Source organism: Myotis nattereri (genome assembly GCF_964212035.1).
Source record: "Myotis nattereri genome assembly, chromosome: 14".
Taxonomy (NCBI): domain Eukaryota; kingdom Metazoa; phylum Chordata; class Mammalia; order Chiroptera; family Vespertilionidae; genus Myotis; species Myotis nattereri.
In genome coordinates, this window is record NC_138089.1 from 32,302,207 (window position 1) to 32,321,325 (window position 19,119).

General features: G+C 47.3%; 1 protein-coding gene across 1 annotated transcript; it reads left to right on the forward strand.

The window, feature by feature from the left end:
* Positions 1 to 2,070: 2,070 nt before the first annotated feature.
* On the forward strand, positions 2,071 to 5,961 carry A4GNT (alpha-1,4-N-acetylglucosaminyltransferase; the record flags this gene model as incomplete). The annotated part of the gene is made up of 2 exons (XM_081106519.1): positions 2,071 to 2,481; positions 5,347 to 5,961. The coding sequence occupies 2 exons, from the start codon at positions 2,071 to 2,073 to the stop codon at positions 5,959 to 5,961; spliced, it is 1,026 nt and encodes a 341-aa protein (XP_080962645.1).
* Positions 5,962 to 19,119: the final 13,158 nt, after the last annotated feature.

Sequence of the window (19,119 nt, forward strand, 5' to 3'; positions counted from 1 at the left end):
AGACCCACCCATTGCACATCTCAGATCTCTCCCTGGGGTTGCTTGGCTGGTCGGAGCAAGCCTGCCATTGTGTGGGGCAGACATTTGGAGGAATTTTGAACAGAGTTCTTGTCATGAAGCATCAAAGAGCAGGGACATTCGGACAGGGAATATGTAGGGGCTGTGCATCAGTGACACTCAGGGCAAAGGGACTGGTGCAGGGTATGGCCCCAGGGTCCCCAAAGCCCATCCTGGGACCTCTAGGGACCTGTGGAGTCCAGGTTAGAAGCTGCTGCTGTGGCATCTACCCACACAAAGTCCGTGTGATACAGGCCAGATAAGGCAGAAAGGGGAGCGGAAGGAAGGGAAGGCAGCTCTGTTCCCACCAGAGGGAAGGCTAAAGAGATGAACTGGGAGCCCTGGGAGTTCCTGGCAGAGTGGCTCAGGTGACAGGAGGCCTCTGCAGAAACACTCAGGAAGGACATCAGGTTCACACCAGAGCACCCAGGGGGAACTGTGGCTACCTGCTCATGGCTGAGAGAAGGCTCTGAGTTGAAGATAGGCGCTCCCTGAATGAGAATGGTTTCACTGAGGATAACTACCTACTCATGCCAGGAGCACTGGGGCACAGACCACAGGAGAGCGACACTATCTTTGGAGATGTGGGGGTTGCCACGTCAGTGGAGGGTGATGAACCTGACCTTGTGAGGCTTGGAGGAAGCTGTACCTCACAAGGGGGGCCTCAGGGCAAAGGATCCTTCCTGAAGCCACTGTAACTGAAATTGGCTAATAAATTCTGGTTCCAAATCATCAGGACCTTGGATTCCCAGGGCTGTCCACTGCTTATTGGTGGTGATGGACTTTCTTTTCTTTTCCTCAGATCTGTGTTTGCAAAGTTTGGCCCAAATTACAGGGTCCTCTGATGATGAATCTTTCCCAAGGCTCTGCTCATGATTTGGATGGAAACTAAACTGCTTAGGTGCAATATCTTTTAGCTTCAGGGTTATATTCAACTTTCTCCAGATGAGGTCGTCACCCTATAACCCCCTCCCCTTGATAAATCCACAAATAGGATTAGTGTGTGGGCCACCTGAAAAATTGTGCGAAGCCTTTATTGTCCCCAAGTCTCTGTGTTTGGGGGAACTTACTGAAGGGAGGAGCTTTCTGAGAACTCGTGTTTAGTGTTAATCTTCGGCCAATGATTTACTTCCCTCAGTAGTTGAGTTGGAAGATTAGGTGGTGATTTATCAAAGAGTATAGCAGGAAAAACTTGTGGTCATTGCTAAGACTTCAGACAGTGGCTAACGGTGAGTTTCAGGCTAGAAGGTAAGCTCTGATTCATTGGCTTTGTGTTTTCTAAAAGAGTCATATGGAATGTGAAAAATAGACCATCGAAAAAGTGAAATCTTTGCTCTCCTGGAGTTAGAGCTAATGTTTATGGAGAAGGGGGTCCTACAGGGACAGGCAAGCCCGAGTTAGAGGCATGGGTCTGCTAACTGTGTGATCTTGGCAAGTTCTTTAACTCTTTTCTTCAGTTTGCTTCCCTGGTTAATTTTCTTCTTAGTTCTATTAGTTTCTTAGTAACTTATCTTGAATTTTTTTAGGTGGGCAATCATATTTTCTACAACTAGTGATGTCGTTGCCTCATCCTTTCTAGAATTCATAGCAGACATTCTTTTCTCTTGTTTTATTGCCTTGGTTAGACTTAGCAGAGGATCATTGATCGGCTGCCTCCTGCACGCCTTCTGTTGAACAGAATTGTATCCTGTTCTTGGCATCTATTCACCAAAATGATCATGCAGCTTTTCTTCTTTAATCTATAAGCGAGTGCATGTGATTAATAGTTTTTCTGTTAATGAATGATTCCCCCCCCCATTTTGAATCACCCTAAATCTCCCAGTTAAACTCCAGTTAATACATTTTTCTTTTGAATACTGCATGACTTGATTTGTTTATGTTTCATTTGGGATTTAAGCTTGGAAGTGATACTCCTTTGTTGTTTCTGCGTGTGCTATCTTTACCCGGTTTTGTGGATGTGCTTTGTAATGAATTGTGTTGACTTAAAGGAGCGGCCAGAAGGGAGACGTGGACATGCTGAAGGAGCTGCAGCTCTCCCTGTTGGTCGTCCTGCTGCTCTCCTGTGGCTTCCTCTACCAGCTCACCCTGAAGCCCAGCTGCCTCTTCTCCTGCCTGCCGCCCCACAAGTCCCAGCAGGGGCCGGAAGCCCTTCTGGGCAAGGGACGCAGCATTGTGTTCCTAGAGACCTCTGAGAGGACGGAGCCGTCCCCGCTGGTCTCTTGCGCGGTGGAGTCCGCTGCCAAGGTTTATCCCGAGCAGCCGGTGGTGTTCTTCATGAAGGGCCTCAGCAGCTCCATGCAGCTGCCCCCAAACTCCACGTACCCAGCCTTTTCCCTCCTCTCAGCAATAGACAACGTTTTCCTCATCCCTTTGGATATGAAAAGCCTGTTTGAAGACACTCCATTGTCTTCATGGTACACTCAAGTAAGTGTTCAGAGAATCTTAGAATGCCCATGTTGGGAGGGACCACAGACAGCCTACTCATTTTATAGATGGGTAAACTGAGGGTAAGGACTCAGTGTGAGAGACAGGACTAGAACCCAGAGCCTTTAACTCTTTTATTATTTTTTTAAAAAAATATGTTTTTATTGACTTTTAGAGAGAAGAAGAGGGATGAGAGAGAGAGAGAGAGACTTCAATGATGAGAGAGGATCATTGATCAGCTCAATCCCTCCTACTGGGGATTGAGCCCACAACCCAGGCATGTGCTCTGCCTAGAATGGAACCGTGACCTCCTGGTTCAACCACTGCACCACACCAGTTGGGCAGATCCTTTAACTCTTGCCTGGGTTGAGCTCTGATTCAAGTAATTGGGAGAGACCATAAGTTACTTACCTTTTCCTGTTGTCTTTTGTTTCTGGCTTTCTATCTTAATGTCTAGGTTCCGTTTGAGGCTATTCTTAACGGAATGAGTTTCTGTGTTTTTTCTAGCTGTGTATACTCCTTATTTTTCCCTGCCAGTTTTAAACCCATCCATGTTAAACTATTTTTGCACCTTAAGGGGAAACTAGGCAAGATTTCACATGAAAATTATGTAAATAGAAAATTCACAATAGATCAGGTGGGGTGCTGCTGTATACGATTGGGTATATTAAGATTCTAGAGGCCCGATGCATGAAATTTGTGCATGGGTAGGGTCCCTAGGCCTGGTCAGTGATCAGGGCTGATCTGTGAGGTGACCGGAAGGGCGATCGGGGGGCCCCCGCTGGTACCCACCTTGGCTGGCCTGGGGCCTGCAGGCTGGAGGCAGCTCCTGCATTGAGCATTGCCCCCTGGTGGTCAGTGTGCATCATAGTGACTGGTCGTTCTGTTGTTTGGTCGATTTGCATATTAGGCTTTTATTATATAGGATGATCAAGAAACTCCTGGAAATCTCAGAATTTTGTAATCTTCATCTTAGTAAAATAGCAGAATAAGGAAATAATATTTCAATTAAGTATTTCTCTCATGAGGACCCACAATCAAGTAATGTTTAAGGAACTTATAGTAGAACCATTCAATGAGTCCATTATGGAGCTTTAAACTGTGCCACCTTATGAAGACTACAACATGGAATTAAATACTCTTGCATTATAATGTAAGATTACTTTAGCTATGCAACTCCCCTCCCCCAAACTATTTGGAAGAAAAAGACCTGATGAAAAAAAACAACACACACAGTAATGGCAGGTGTTTTAGTATGAATTGGGAGTGAATTCAGTGATGAGAATATGTTAATTTTATAAAATCATTTTTTAAAAAGTTACTAAAATATGACATAAAAATAATAACATTTGCTTACTATATAAAGTCCTATCAAAGCTCTAATCATAGGCTAGCTAGACCAAATGTCAGAAAGTGTTTCCTCCTTAAAGGGCCAGAAAGTCAGTACTTTAGGTTTTGCAGGCCAAGAGGCAGGATTGAGGCCATTTGTGAAGGTACTTGTGTTGGTTTCCTAAGGCTGTGTAATCAAATGCTACACACTTGGTGACTTAAGAGAACAGAACAGTTGTGGAGGCCAGAGGTCCCAAACCAGTACCACTGGGTGGGTATCAAGGTGCTGGCAGGGCCGATTCCCCCATGGGTGTGGGGGGCTCTAGAAAACACTCCTTCCTGTGGAGCTGGTCACTTCCGCCTCTACCCCCATCTTCACTTCCCCTTTCCTGTGTGTGTGTGTGTGTGTGTGTGTGTGTGTGACCTCTCCATCAACCTTAGTATAAAGGACGCTTATGATTGCATTTAGGATCCGTCAGGATATTCCAGGATAGTCTCTCCATCTCAACATCCTCAATGTATCACAGCTGCAAAGACCCCTTTCTCCATGAGGTAACAGCTATAGGTTCCAGGGCTTAGGACCCGATATCTTCGTGTGGCCATTATTCAGCCACTACAGTACTCGTTTACAAAAGAGGAAAACTGCCACCTGCCTCATTCCTGGGGCTTTCCTGGGTGGATTTTCTGAGTGAAGGACACACCTGCCCCTGGTTGTTGTCAGCAAGAGAGATTTTGTAGACTAAGCGACAGGCCTGAGTGTGTGTGTGTGTGTGTGTGTGTGTGTGTGTGTATAGGGGGAGGAAGGGGTAAAGGCAGTTGGTCAGTTTCACTCTTGTGACTTTACTAGTAGATCCCAGCGCTCCTATCTCTCCCCCTGAAGAGCCAGGAAATCTCAACTTGGAGCTCTGAGCAGGAGGCGGAGCGACCCACCAGACTGAGGTGTCATCTGCAGTTGCCAGCACAGGGTTTCTAACAAATAGGTGACGACTAGCGTCGCCCTGGGCAGCGGTAGAGCAGGCGCTGGGCAGGGGCTGGGAGTGGAGAGGGACCAGGTGAAGGGCACATGCACGCTGGGTGCCTGCGCGCTCAGTGCTCTGCCGCTAGAGGGCGCTCCAGGACTGTAAAGGCCAGGCAGCCTGCTGGCTCTGGTCCCCGCCTCCCACACCTGGGCTCAACTAACATTACCCAAACTCCTTGGGAAGAGAAATCTCTGCTCAAATTGTTCTGGGAGATGCTACATTCATTTTTCACAAACTAGTCATACACCAGGGCTAGCGTCTAGTGACCCTTGGTGGTGGTGGTGATGGTGGTGGTGGTGGTGGGGTGCTGGTGTGGTTTGTCCTGGCCCAGTAAGACCACCTCAGGATAGCTGGGGCCAGCTATTAGGGATGACCCAATGTGCCAGGGCAGCTGGGGAGGGGCAGCAGGCCGCGCTTCCCAAAAATCTATTTGCCCAAAGCCCAATTTTGCCTGGCCTCCTGCTGTAACGCCCCCTCCCCCTCCCCCGCGGGGGCTGATTTGCACCTGCTCCTGCAGATCAACGCCAGCGCAGAGAGAAACTGGCTCCACGTCAGCTCCGATGCGTCCCGCCTGGCCATCATCTGGAAGTACGGGGGCGTCTACATGGACACGGATATCATCTCCATCAGGCCCATCCCCGCCGAGAACTTTCTGGCCGCGCAGGCTTCCCGGTACTCCAGTAACGGGGTGTTCGGGTTCCTCCCCCGCCACGCCTTCCTGTGGCAGTGCATGGAGAACTTCGTCGAGCACTACAACTCATACATCTGGGGCAACCAGGGTCCCGACCTGATGACGAGGATGCTGAGAGTGTGGTGCAAGCTGGAGGACTTCCAGGAGTTGAGCGACCTGCGGTGCTTGAACGTGTCCTTTCTGCACCCCCAAAGGTTTTACCCCATCTCCTACCCTGAGTGGAGGCGCTACTACGAAGTGTGGAGCCCAGAGCCGAGCTTCAATGACTCCTACGCCCTGCACCTGTGGAACTACATGAACCAGGAAGGGAAGGGTGTGGTGAGAGGCAGCAACACGCTGGTGGAAAACCTGTACCGCAAGCACTGTCCCAGGACTTACAGGGACCTGATTCGAGGCCCAGAGGGGTCGGTGGCCGGGGAGTCGGGCACAGGAAACAAATAGAGCCAAGTTTGTTGCTGCCACATCGTGGAACTGGATAACGCTTCTCCCGGGGCCTTACTTCCCCGGGGGCCTCGCTGCCCCCTGACCTCCACTTTCCCCAGGGGCTCAGTGCTCTAGTCCTCTACCCACCCTCGGTATCCTCTGGACCTGGGACAGAGCCTGGCACACGGTGGGCACTCAAGAACTCTTGGCTGTATTGAATGTTGAACTCTGCCCAGCTAAGGGAAGGAGGTGAGGGTTACATGCATGCCAGGTCTTGGTCAGCTGAGGATGCAGTCCTTTGCGTTTAGCCTTACCAGCAAAGTAGACCAGGGTGCATGTCAAGTCCACTTTCTCACAACAGCCGTGTAAAAGAGGGTGACCCATTTGCACAGGGGGAAATCGAAGCTGGTGGAAGTGGCAGTCACAAACAGCTACCCTCAGAGTTATTTTCTACACACGCCAGGGACACATGGGGACAGAGCTGCGAAGCAAATGCTCTCAGCCCCAGATTTCACACTGGGCTGCACTCAGAGGACGCACACCGACTGCCAGGCCCCAGGCTGAGCCTAGAGATGCTTTAGCTAAGTTGTGTCTCATGATGACCCTGCTCGGTAGAGTTTATTTTTCCCGCTTTACAGAGAGGTTAAGTGACTTTCCCAGGGGCACTCAGCTTGGGAATGTGGAATGTAAATGAATCTTTGACTCCAAATCCTAGGCTCTTCCCTCCCCTGCAGGGGATAGTAGGAACCCCTGGAGAGATAAGCATGCCTAGGTCCTGGTCCCTGCCCCAGTGACATTTTTAGCATTTTAAAACTTGTGATAAAACATACATACCATAGCATTTGCCATTTTAACCGTTTTAAAGTGTACAATTCAGTGGCATATAGTATATTCACATTGTTGTGCAACCATCGCCACCATCCATCTCCAGGACTTTTTTATCTTCCCAGAGTGAAATTCTGTCCCCATGAAACACTAACTCCTCCTTCCCTATCTCCCCCCACCCCCTCTCAGCCCTGGTAACCACTATTGTATTTTCTGGAATATCTCTATGTATGTGACTATTGTAGTTATGATGTACAGGTGAAATCATGTATTTGTCCTTTTGTGTCTGGCTTATGTCTCTTAGCATAATATTTTCAAGGTTCATGTTGTAACATCTATCAGAATTCCATTCTGTTTTAAAGGAAATTCTATTCCATTGTATGTATGATGGGCCACATTTTTAATCCATTCATATGTGGAGGGGCACTTGGGTTGCTTTCATCTTTTGGCTATTGTGAATAATGCTGTTAGGAACTTGTATGTGCAAAATTTGAGTTTCTGCTTTCAGTTCTTTTGAGTATACACCCATAAATGGAACTGCTGGGCCATATTTTAATTCTATGTGTAAGTTTTTGAGGAATTGCCATTCCCCCCCCCCCCCTTTTTATTTACAGCAGCTGTATCATTTTTTACTCCCACCAGCAATGCATGGACTTCCAATTTCTCCACATCCTCACCAACACATGTTCCCACAGGCTTTTGCTTTGGCTGCCCCAAGATACAGAGCTTGGCAGATTGATACTGGTGTGCGAGAAAGGCCTTACAAAAATTCTCCGAAATCTGCATCTCAGCAAAGCAAGGGCTGGCTATGGAAAGGGGTCAGGAGAGAAAGAGTTCTTTGGTCCTGGGCTTCACAGCTAGATGCACAGGACAGGCCACTGGCTTAGGGATGGTGGTGATAGGGTAGTTGACAGCTGACCAGGCCTGGGACTCACCCAAGGGACCAGCGTGGGACAGCTAGAAACCAGGAAGATCCCTTTAGATTAGGGCCAGTGAGCTGCGTGAGTGCGTGCGTGCGTGCGTGTGTGTGTGTGTGTGTGTGTGTCTCTGTGTGTCTGTGTGTGCGCCTGTGTGTGTGTCTGTGTGTGCGCCTGCAGCAGCACATCCAGCCTCCTGCTCCAGGTGGTGGCCTCTCAGCAAGGACTGGGAGCCATTCACATGGGCCCTGGGTTTTCCTAAGGGATTAAGCCCAGCAATCCCTCCTTCCCCCTCCGATAGATCTAAAAATAGCTGGGGGGGGGGGTGTAATGATTGGGGAAGGGCTCCACCCCTCTTTATCACGGGGTGGGGTGCCTGTCTGGAGATCCTGATCCGTTGGAGACCCTAGGCCTCTAGTGGCTGGGGAAGAGAGGTTCTCTTGTCCCTGGCCTGGCACAGGGCAGCGCTGAGGTGGCCAGGTGGCTCTGTCCCTGCCCCCAAGAGCACCAGCGTTCCCAAGGCTGGGGAAGCATCCGGGCCTGCAGGGCGGTGAGGATTCTGGCAAAGGCCTGGGGCTGTTGGGGGCAGTTCAGGAAACCTGGAGGCGGGGCCAGGCTGAGAAACAGAGCTGGTACCTCTGGAACGCTACTGCTCTCCTGTCTTCTGGGACCCTCAGCTGAGCCAAGGTGCGTGGGAAAACTATGCCAGGACAGAAACAGGTAGGGAAAATCCTTGCAGTCCCAGCCATCGGTGCCAGGGGTGGCAGGAAGCTAAACAGCTGCTCCAGACTCCTGCAGGACTCCCGCGCCGGAGCTGGGGACCTGAACCTGGGCTTGGCTTCCAGAGGCCTGGCTTGGCTCTTCACCCTCTGCTCCTGAGGTTTGCTCTGAACCAAGGTACCCCCAGAGAGGAGTGGAAATGACTGAGTCCCCAGGAGTGGGCTTCCCAGAGAGAAGAGCTTTGGATTTTTCCTTTTTTAAAAAAGTAAAGCGATGTGGGGTGGCTTAGTGCTTTAAGTGCTGTAGGTAAAGGGGGCTCTTTTAGTAATGAGATGATTTAAAAACAAAGTCATTGGATCTCTGGTTCCGCCCCCTTGCCCTCTGGGCCTGGAGTTCAGCAGGAAGCAGCAAAGGGGTCTCCATTGAGGTGGCTGCAGATAAAGTCCAGGGGTGACTTGCTTAGTACAGGACAAGGGTCCAGAGGCCAGCAGAGGACGGCCCTGGAGGGCTGGGCAGGGGCTGCATTCACCCAGCCCTCCTCAGGCCGGGGGCCTGCTGCTCTCTCTCCCGGAGTTCGATTTCTGCTGGACTTTGAAGAGAGGCCCGCTGTGTGAAGGGCTCTAGCTGTGGCCTTTCACACCCCCATCTGCAGACAAGGCGCTGCTCTCTCTCCTTTGTCACAAAGTCCCTAACACCTCCCTCTGGAGCTGGGGACTGGCCAGTGAGAACAGCCCCATTTAGAGGAGGTTGGTCCCTCAGTCAAGTGGCGCATAAGCGATCTTTTGTCTGTGTCTGTGAACGCCAAGGCTCTGGAGACATCATCCTCATGTGGAAACTTGTTTGGATACCATCCAACCAGACACAATGGTCCCACGAAATTATACTCTTCATTTGGGAACAGAAAACGGAATTCGTTTGTGTAACTGAGGGGACCACTTGGCGGGCTGTTCTGAACCTCCTTACAGGCCCCTTGCATCGAGGGCCAGTTCTGATCAGCAGGGCTAACCTCCTGCAATGCCACCTGTCCCTAGGCCACCTGTCCTCTTACCTCTAGGGCAGCGGTTCTCAACCTGTGGGTCTCGACCCCTCTGGAGGTCGAACGACCCTTTCACAGGGGTCGCCTAAGACCATCCTGCATATCAGATATTTATATTACGATTCATAACAGTAGCAAAATTACAGTTATGAAGTAGCAATGAAAATAATTTTATGGTTGGGTATCACAACATGAGGAACTGTATTTAAAGGGCCAGAAGGTTGAGAACTATGGCTCTAGGGCAGCCGTGGGCAAACTACGGCCTGTGGGCCGGATCCGGCCGGTTTGAAATGAATAAAACTAAAAAAAAAAAAGACCGTACCCTTTTATGTAATGATGTTTACTTTGAACTTATATTAGTTCACACAAACACTCCATCATGCTTTTGTTCCGGCCCTCCGGTCCAGTTTAAGAACCCATTGTGGCCCTCGAGTCAAAAAGTTTGCCCACCCCTAGGGGAAGGGTTCTATGGGGTCTGATAGCCTAGGTGCTGAAGAGGGAGAAACTCTCCCAAGAGGCAGTGGCTCCTCCCTGGGAAAGAAGATACCAATACTCTATTCTAACTGCTTTTCTTCTCAATGTGAGAATCAGTGTTGGTTTCTAACAATTCTGAACCTGGGAAGACCGGTTATGTCAGTACGTGGTCTTTTTTCACTAAAATACTCCTGAGAGATGTCAGTCAAATCCGTACCTCCAATTTTCAATTTAAAATCCTTTTGTGGAACAAACGTAATATGGCCTTTTGACCAAACTGTGGACACACAGTCTTTTTTTTTTTTTTTTAAATATATTTTATTGATTTTTCACAGAGAGGAAGGGAGAGAGATAGAGAGTTAGAAACCTCGATGAGAGAGAAACATCGATCAGCTGCCTCCTGCACACTCCCCACTGGGGATGTGCCCGCAACCCAGGTACATGCCCTTGACCGGAATCGAACCCGGGACCCCTCAGTCCGCAGGCTGACGCTCTATCCACTGAGCCAAACCGGTTTTGGCGGACACACAGTCTTTTAAAAAGATGTCCTTGTGGAGAGCGGCTACAGTGTTTGGACAGGTTCAAGCCTCGGACTGATGAGAGGGCACAGTCCTCTCATGGCCACGTGCACGTCCCAGCGTGGAGGGCAGGGCCCGCCCAGCACAATTATGGCCGACAGCTGTAGTTGTGAGCTTGAACCTATGGTCCGAACACGTGGCCCCACGTGCCTGCGTGATGTGGGCTTGACAGCGTTCAGGTGCATGCAGTTGAGTAGGATGGAAACCCACGAGAATGTTGTAAACATCTTGACCATCTTTGCCTCATGGAATCTGCTATAAAATAAAGACATGGCTCGTAGTCCGTGGCGCTGTCTTTCCATCCGGGAGCAGCGTCCCACTGAGACCCAGCTTTCCTTCTCCTGTCTGTCTTTCCTCCATCTTTCACCGCCCCCTCTCAGGGTCACTGAACCAGGCTGAGCTGGAGCGGCACATACGGCGCCCTGGCGCTGAGCATGCCGTGGCCGTGCCGGCTCGCCATGTGTCCTCAACGCTGCTGGGAATGGAGGCCGGCTGGGAGGGAGAGCTGGCTGTGTGTCCGGTGGAATAAACTTCAGGTGGGTGCCTGGCCATGTTGTGTTCGGGCCCTTCTTTGAAACCCCACCCAGGAGAGAACCAGAGGGCTGTGGGCCCCAGTGATGGTTCAGGGGGAGCCTCCAGGAGAGAACCAGAGGGCTGTGGGCCCCAGTAGTGGTTCAGGGGGAGCCCCCAGGAGAGAACCAGAGGGCTGTGGGCCCCAGTAGTGGTTCAGGGGGAGCACCCAGGAGAGAACCAGAGGGCTGTGGGCCCCAGTAGTGGTTCAGGGGGAGCACCCAGGAGAGAACCAGAGGGCTGTGGGCCCCAGTAGTGGTTCAGGGGGAGCCCCAAGGGAAGGACTCAGATCCCGAGACCAGTGAACAGAGAGCAGCAGCTTCAGGGCGGAGGAAGCCGAGTCTATAAAAATGCCCCTGAGGAGAGGCAGGTTGAAGAGGAAGCCCATTCACAGCAGCCTGGGTTCTGCCTGCAGAGCGCCCCGGGGGGAAAGGGCGGGCCTCAGAGTCAGGCACGTAGTGTCCCTCCCACTCCAGGAACCTCATCGGACGGTTTTATTTTATTGGAAACATTTACAAATGGGAAATGCATTCCACCTCATTCCTAAAGCAGGAGAAATACATTAAGGTACACTACGTTAAGTCTCACGTCCACCCCCGTCTTTGTCCACCTGTCCCCTACACCCACCACTGTCCACAGGCGACCACTTGTATTTTCTTTCATACTATCTGGTTTCTTTATGCAAATACAAATAGTCCCATTTTCTCTCTGCTCTCACACCACTAGTAGCATGTTTGTCACCTTTTGTTTTCACCTAAAAACAACCATTTGATGACTTTTGAAAATTGAATTTATTGGGGTGACACTGAGGTAACTTCAATAATCAACTTAACTTTTCACATAGGGATGGCATTGATTTCAAGTCTGTCGTATTTATATGGTTGCAATCTGGGAAAGGCTTTTTACCCCCCCAAACTCTGAGCCCACAATTTATGGAAGAGAAGATGCTTTGGTCTTGAGGTTGGAACCTGGCAGAGGTGTGTAACTGAGATAAAGATTAAGCCCATTTTCAGCTTAGTAAAATCTAAAGTGAGATAGATATCATAATTGGTTGACTTATGTACTATACTCAAACCCTGAGTGCAGAAGGAATCTAACTAGAGCAACCTCTAAAGTCAACAGAACCTCTTCCCTGTGTCCGAGGGGAGCTACAAAGATCCATCAAGTCCTCTCTAGACCAAGGAGGAAAGGAATCACCCAGCACCTGCATGGCCCGCTCTACATCTGTGTTCATGCCTGTCGCTGTTACAGATGGTTAAAGCCTGTCTCCCTGCTGGAGGTAATGGCGCAGGCACAATGTTTTAGAAAATGCAGCAGCCAGGCACCAGCATTTGCTACGTTCTGTGGGGAGGAGAATGTGTTTTTGACTCTTGTGTCACTTGTGTGTGCACAGAGCAGACACTCGCCGTCAGATAAGCCAAACTGAGCCACTTCCAAGTCAGTTAATGTGCCAGGAGTGTCTTCATACCTCATCCCTTTAATGACAAGGCAAGAGAGAAGAACTAACCTAAGCAAGGAGCAGACAGAAAAACATTTCCAAGGCATAGAGAGGACTCAAAAATAAAGGTCAGAGGGTGGTGAATCGAAGGACCTGATCCAAGGAAAAGATAATGATCCGAACTGTCCTGCCACTACCAATAGCTGGTCATGGTTAGGCTCTTGTGGACAATGAAGCTTTTTTTCAACAGAGCCCACCAGCAGGATGGATCAAATGGGTGGTCTGAAGGAATGAGGAGCTGCCACTGCTCAATGACTCCATGATTCTGACCACAGTCCGAGATCTTAGAGAGGAGATGGGTGACAACTAGGGCCTGGTGGCTGATCACTAAGAGTCCATTGCACCGTAAGATTCAACAGCCTTTTCTTTGTGTTGGTTCAGCACAATATCCATACAGAGAAAGTATTTAAGAGTTCCTGGACCAGAAATGATAGGTTGGCTTAAAGACTACTACTGCTTCAGTTGCATTTTATGCACCATCAGTCAACTGGTGCCTACCACACGGTGGCGCTGTGGGCCACAAAGTGGATGGCTACCCAAGGACCTTTTAATAACATGAACTTCTCTGCAAGAGATAACCAGTGTTTTTCCAGCCTGCACCACCACTCCAGGACAGGTGGGGCAGGAGTTGGCAAATTGTCTTATTCTGCCAGGCAACTCTCTTATGACTGAAAAAAATTTTTAAAGACAGGGTATAGAACAGGGACTTGGCTTGCTTTCCTGCTTACCTTTGTGTTACCCAGGCACAGCTGAGAGCCTTGCATGGAAAAGGCAATCAACAGGTATCGATGGGTTTCCACAACCTGTGCTCTCAAGAAGCCTCATTTTTGGGTTTTCCCCATCCTGGGAATATCCAACATGCATGGCAATTCCTCACTGAAAAATCCTGTAACCTCATTGCTTCCTCAGTTGCTGTACTATTTCATTTATAGATACATTTAATTGATTCGTCTGTACCTGCTGCATCTTGATCCCCAGTCCTGTCCCTTAGATATACCCAGTCATAACTGAATCTCAGCTTTGGCTGATGTGCCCTTGAGTTGCCCTTGAACTGTCCACTACTCCTTAACATTCTAGCACATATACGTAACACCGTCACTACCACCTCTACAGCAACCACTGCTGGATATTTATTAATATAATCCCGAGGATTCTTGCCCATTTGTGAAAGCAACTTCTATTGTAGAATGAGTGGGAAGGACCTGAAGAAGGGAGTCAGGAGCTATGATTCAAATCTTGACAGCCTTAAACGTGTTTTGTGACCTTGAGAGAGTCATGTAAACTTTCTTCTTCTCAATCGTGAAGTGAGAGGGTTGGCAGTGACAATCTCCAGGATTTATAGTATTCTAGAATCCCATGAATGCCTCAGGCTGTAGAAATTCACTTTCACCTTTAAAAAGGCTTGTCAATTTGTTAATTAGAACTGGAAAGTCCTTTTGATATTGACAAAATCATTTTTCTTTTTCTTTGTTCTTTGAAAATTTAGAACTGCCTCATTTCAGAATGTTTAAAGCCTATATTTATAATCACTATTTCATGGCTCTAAGCCATTTGTCACATAATTGTCTGTTTTTTCTTTTGGCTTTTGAATTAGTTCTTTTGTGGTGAATGTATAGCAGAAACAAAAGGACTTTTGAAAAAGCCATTTAGGAAGTATGGGGTTCACAGTTGTACCACGAGGGGCCCACACAGCTCTGTGAGAGAACTGGACCTCAGAAGGGAAGCCAGCCACATTCTGGGGGAGAAAGGAGCAACTGGTCAGAGGCAGATCTGCAGTGGTGTAGACAGTAGTTGAGAGTGGCCTCCAAGAAGCCAGAAAATGGTAGTCTGGACTCCAGAGGGGAGAGAATGAGGTACATCCATGAGATGGGAAGGAGGTGGTACATCACAGGGTGGGGGAGAGTTGAGGGTGGGTACAGGCAGAGGTTCTGTGTATATGTGGCACTTTGGACCCACTAGGGAGGAACATGATCTCATCCAGAACCACCCATGGGTAGAGGTAGGTACATTTGGGTTTCAAATGTAAATTATGAGAAATCTGAGAAGTTTGGGGAAGGTACTGCAACAAAGAATGAACTTCCTATTAGTCCAGTGCATAGGGGCTTGGACCATCAATATTTTGAGTGTGACAATATATAATTGATCACATAATTTTTATTCATTAGCTATTGCAGGCTAGGTGGCAAATATACTTAGGTTTAATACCCTATAAACTGGTAGATTTTTCTCATTCTAGAGTGTAGATTCAGGCACTCTCAGTACAGTCTTTAGTCATAGGTGGTTGACAGTTTCTATATTGAAAAGGTTTGGGGGTGGCAACCTGACTGAGGGGTAAGGGATGAGCTTAGGAACACTCTATGCTTTTACTTGGATTGTATGCCATTAGAGTTAAGTGAAATAGAAGAAAATTAAATAGAAAATAAAAAGATTTCACTCTCATTCTTAAATGATAGAATATTTAGGTATAAAATGCTAGAATGGTAATTGCTTTCCATCATTACAAAAAGATATGATTCCATTATGTTCTGGAAAAGTCTGTTATTTCCCAAATGCTCTTGCTTTGTAGTCAACCTCTCTTTTTTCTTGATTTAAGTTTAAAATGTTCTCTTTATTTCTGCAATTCTACAATTTCACCACAGTGTTTCTAAGCATGGACTTACTTGTTTGTGTTTATTCTTACTGGAATATAATATGATTTTAAATTGGAGGAATCATATCTTTAAAATTATTTCTTAAAATTGAAGTATACTAAATGTAAAGGTCAATGGGTAATTAACTGCATTTCCTAGATGCAGATATAGGGTTTATTTTTCTGTATATGGTTGGCCACCTCCATCCACGAACAATAATAGCAACTTACACTGATTTAGACAATTCCCAGGAAAGCAGTAAAAGAACAGAGTCCATGAGGCCTGGGGCCCCTTACCTGCCAGGGGCTAAGGCCATGGGTGCTCCTTCCTGTCTCCTCACTAAGATGACCACATCTACATTCGCATTTGTAGAGTTGAACTCTAGGCCTCTGTACACTGGGCACAGAAAGAGAAGTGAGGCTGTTTTGATGGGTTAGGATGGATGTAGATCCTCCAATTGAAGTTTCCTGTTTGATATAATCACCTCTTTACCAGCTGATGTATTAAAGTAAGCATTGTTCTGAAGACAAACATTCATTTTGTTCTTGGTCAGAGCCTGAAGTCCGTCCTAATTTTCGCCTTCACAGGTCTCCATTACTGGATGGAACGTTTCTTTCTTGATTTACCTGGAAACCTTCTATTGAATGTTTGTTCCTTGCTTACCTCAGGGAGCTCTTCTGCATTGAATAAGCTCTTCCAACTCTGGAGCCACTGTCTAGTGAGTGGAAACGTCTGTACCTGTGGTGTTTTGAAGCTGTTGCGGTTGTGAATTTTTTTTTTTGACAATTATTGTTGTGACATAAAGTGTATTTTCTGTTTGGGTATGTTTCATGTTATAGTAGGTGCTGGCTTCCTGACTTAGCAGAGTAGACAATGGGTGCTCTTGGTGACCTCACCAGACCAGGGTCCCACAGCAAGGACTCATCTGGGATCACACCCTGGGATTCACACCTGCCAAGCTGGCTCTCCTCTCATGCATCTCAAGCCCACAAGCCAGCGGTGCTGCCACAGGTTCTCCAAATCCCTGGGAAACTAAGAAACATATTTCTGGGGTTTTAATTTATTTGAATGTGAGGGGATAAAAGTTAAGCATTTTGACTGGTAAATAACTTTAACTAAAGAAATTACAACAATTAATACAGTTATATAATGCAACAGAATGCAAGAAGCACAGAAGTCTCTCTCTAGAGCTCTCCAATTGAGTCTGGCCCTCCAGGCCTCTCAAGGACAAGTTTTTCAAGGCCGAGTTTCGTGTGTGTGTGTGTGTGTGTGTGTGTGTGTGTGTGTGTGTGTTTCTTCTTTATTAAGGTTTTACATATGTGTCCTTATCCCCTTATTGCCCCCCATCCCCATCCTTTGTGTGTGTTTTAAAAAATATTTTTACTATCAAGATTTAATTTGTATAACATAAAGTTCACCACTTTAAAGTGTATATATAATTCATTATTTTTTAGTATATTCACAATGTTGGGCAACCATCCTCACTATTTCCCTGTTTGTTTTTTTTAAAATATATTTTTATTGATTTCAGAGAGGAAGGGAGAGGGAGAGATAGAGATATCAATGAGAGAGAATCATTGATTGGTTGCTTCCCGCATGCCCCCTACTGGGGATCAAGCACATAACCCGGGCATGTGCCCTGACCAGGAATTGAACTGTGACCTCCTGGTTCATAGGTCGATGCTCAACCACTAAGCCACATCAGCCGGGCACTATTTCTCTGTTTTTAAGGGGGCTCTTTCACGAAAACCTTTGGCAGGATTGAGAATTCACAGTATCAGTAACAGGAGATAGGGAAAAGTCTTTATTTGAAGGGGGAGCTTTGGGTGTATTGGGGATGAGTTTTCATTTCCTATTCACGTCCTGCCACTTAGGCAATGATCCTTCTCTCTCCTGAGGAGGCAACCTGTTCCCTGAGCATTCATGCTGCACTGTGAATGGATTATCACTAGAAAAAGTAAGGCTGGAGTCTTCCTGCCATGAAAATTACTGAATCACAAAGAACGAAACAGCTTAGAAACTGTGAAGACTCCTGAGAGAACAGAAGGGGCTGGACTCCCTTTTAATCAGGTTTCAATGCAGAGACAGGTGTCCTGTCAATTTCCTCATTCAGGGACGCACTTGTCCTGGCATTAACAAACAGAGTCAGCATTCCCGGGAGGCCAGCCAAAGCCTGATCCAATGTGAGTTTGTGCCTTTCTGTAAAGATTTGCAGCAGGATTCCAGGCAGTGTAGATAATGGCCTTCCTCTCACTGTAGATGCCTGGCTATTCCAGGGGGCCAGACCTGGTGGTCATGTTGTTTATCACTTTTCATGCAAATTCATGAGCAGGCTGAACAATGGCGAGTCCTCTTGTCATTCCTGGCCAGTAGCTCTACTGAATGAAGACTTGGGAGGAGGAATGCAAGTCTCTGAACTTGCCTCTGATTTGGGATTTTCTTTTATGGCAGACTCTCCTGAGAGTCTCCCAGTAACTGGCATACCTTTTCAAAGCCATGCAGCAACATCTTGTTAACTTACTTCTAGGTTTCATAATTCGTAGCCATTGCAAGTTCTGAGAATTTGGTGTGTAGGAAAACGGCTCCTGCCCCTTTGAGAAATGGTAATTTACAAAGCTGGGAATAACAATAGGTGCTTTACAACCTTGCAAACCCTGTTGACTGGGCTTCTGAGGCTACGAGAGGTTAGTACTGGTAAATGGCCCACTTTTTATTTTCCCTTAGCGGAAGCCTTTATTTTTATTTATTTATTTATCTTTAAAATTTCAATTTTTAAAATACAATTGACAGCCAATATTACTTTCTGTTAGTTTCAAGTGTACAGCATAGTGATTAGACAATGAAATACTTTACAAAGTGATAACGGGCCCACTTTCATACAGCTCGCTAGGAAATGCTATGGCTCCAAATTCCCCAGGATGCCCATCCACTTCCTTATGAGCCGTATTTGTCATTGGGTCCCATGTTGTGATGCATTGAAACACCTTGGGCTCTGAGTCAGACAGACCCAAATCCCAGCTCCACTAATCGCTAGACGAGTGGCTGGGCAGGTCATGTAACCTCCCCAAGCCTCCGTTTTCTCAGCTGTAATTGTAATAACGACGCTTTGGGAGGTTGTTATGGGAATGAAACGAGCTGAAACACTTCAAACGAGCGTGGTATTGGCACATTGCATACCACAGCAGAATCTCAACAAACGATACTTTCTCTTTCTTCTTTATTCATCTCTGTACCTGTCATGGCACCTGGTACAAAGTAGGTACTCAAGAAATATTTGTGGAAGTAAATTCAAAGGATTCTCCATGGCCCTGTTTCACAGGGACATTGTGAAGTTGGACCCTCTCCAAAAGCTCCCTGAAAGAACAAAAGAAGTTTTGAAGCATGTCAAAGCTACTCATGGTTAAAAATCTTTAGGACGAAGAAGGAAAACAAGAATAATACTGAAAACAACAAAAGTACTAAAATCCTGAAGTGAAATTCACTAGGTGAAGTGCTGTTGTTCTTCAAGAAATAGCACTAGTTGAGGATTGTCATGTACTTTAACGCACAAAGGACAACAAATAGGATGAGATGGCTCTTGGGTTTGGTGGGTTGTTTGACAGTGATGAGAATGGCTGGAGACAGTACACTTTAGTAAGTGTAGTTTTGCTTATGAATAAATAACATATAAAAGATTTCTAAATGTATAACATGGGGTGTTGAAGGGAGGGCATCCTCACTCTGATGCGGGGAGTGATTGGCTGAGGTCCATCTCAGAAGGGATGCAGGAGGGCGAGTGTGTGACATGTTGCCGCCATTCCCCAGCCAATTCCACAGACACTGATTATTGATCACGGCATTCCCGCATGCCTGAGTCCTTCTAACTACAGTCAGTTGGAATCACTCTGAGCTGGCATTTCAGATCCAAAGGTGGAGGTGGGGGGAGGGG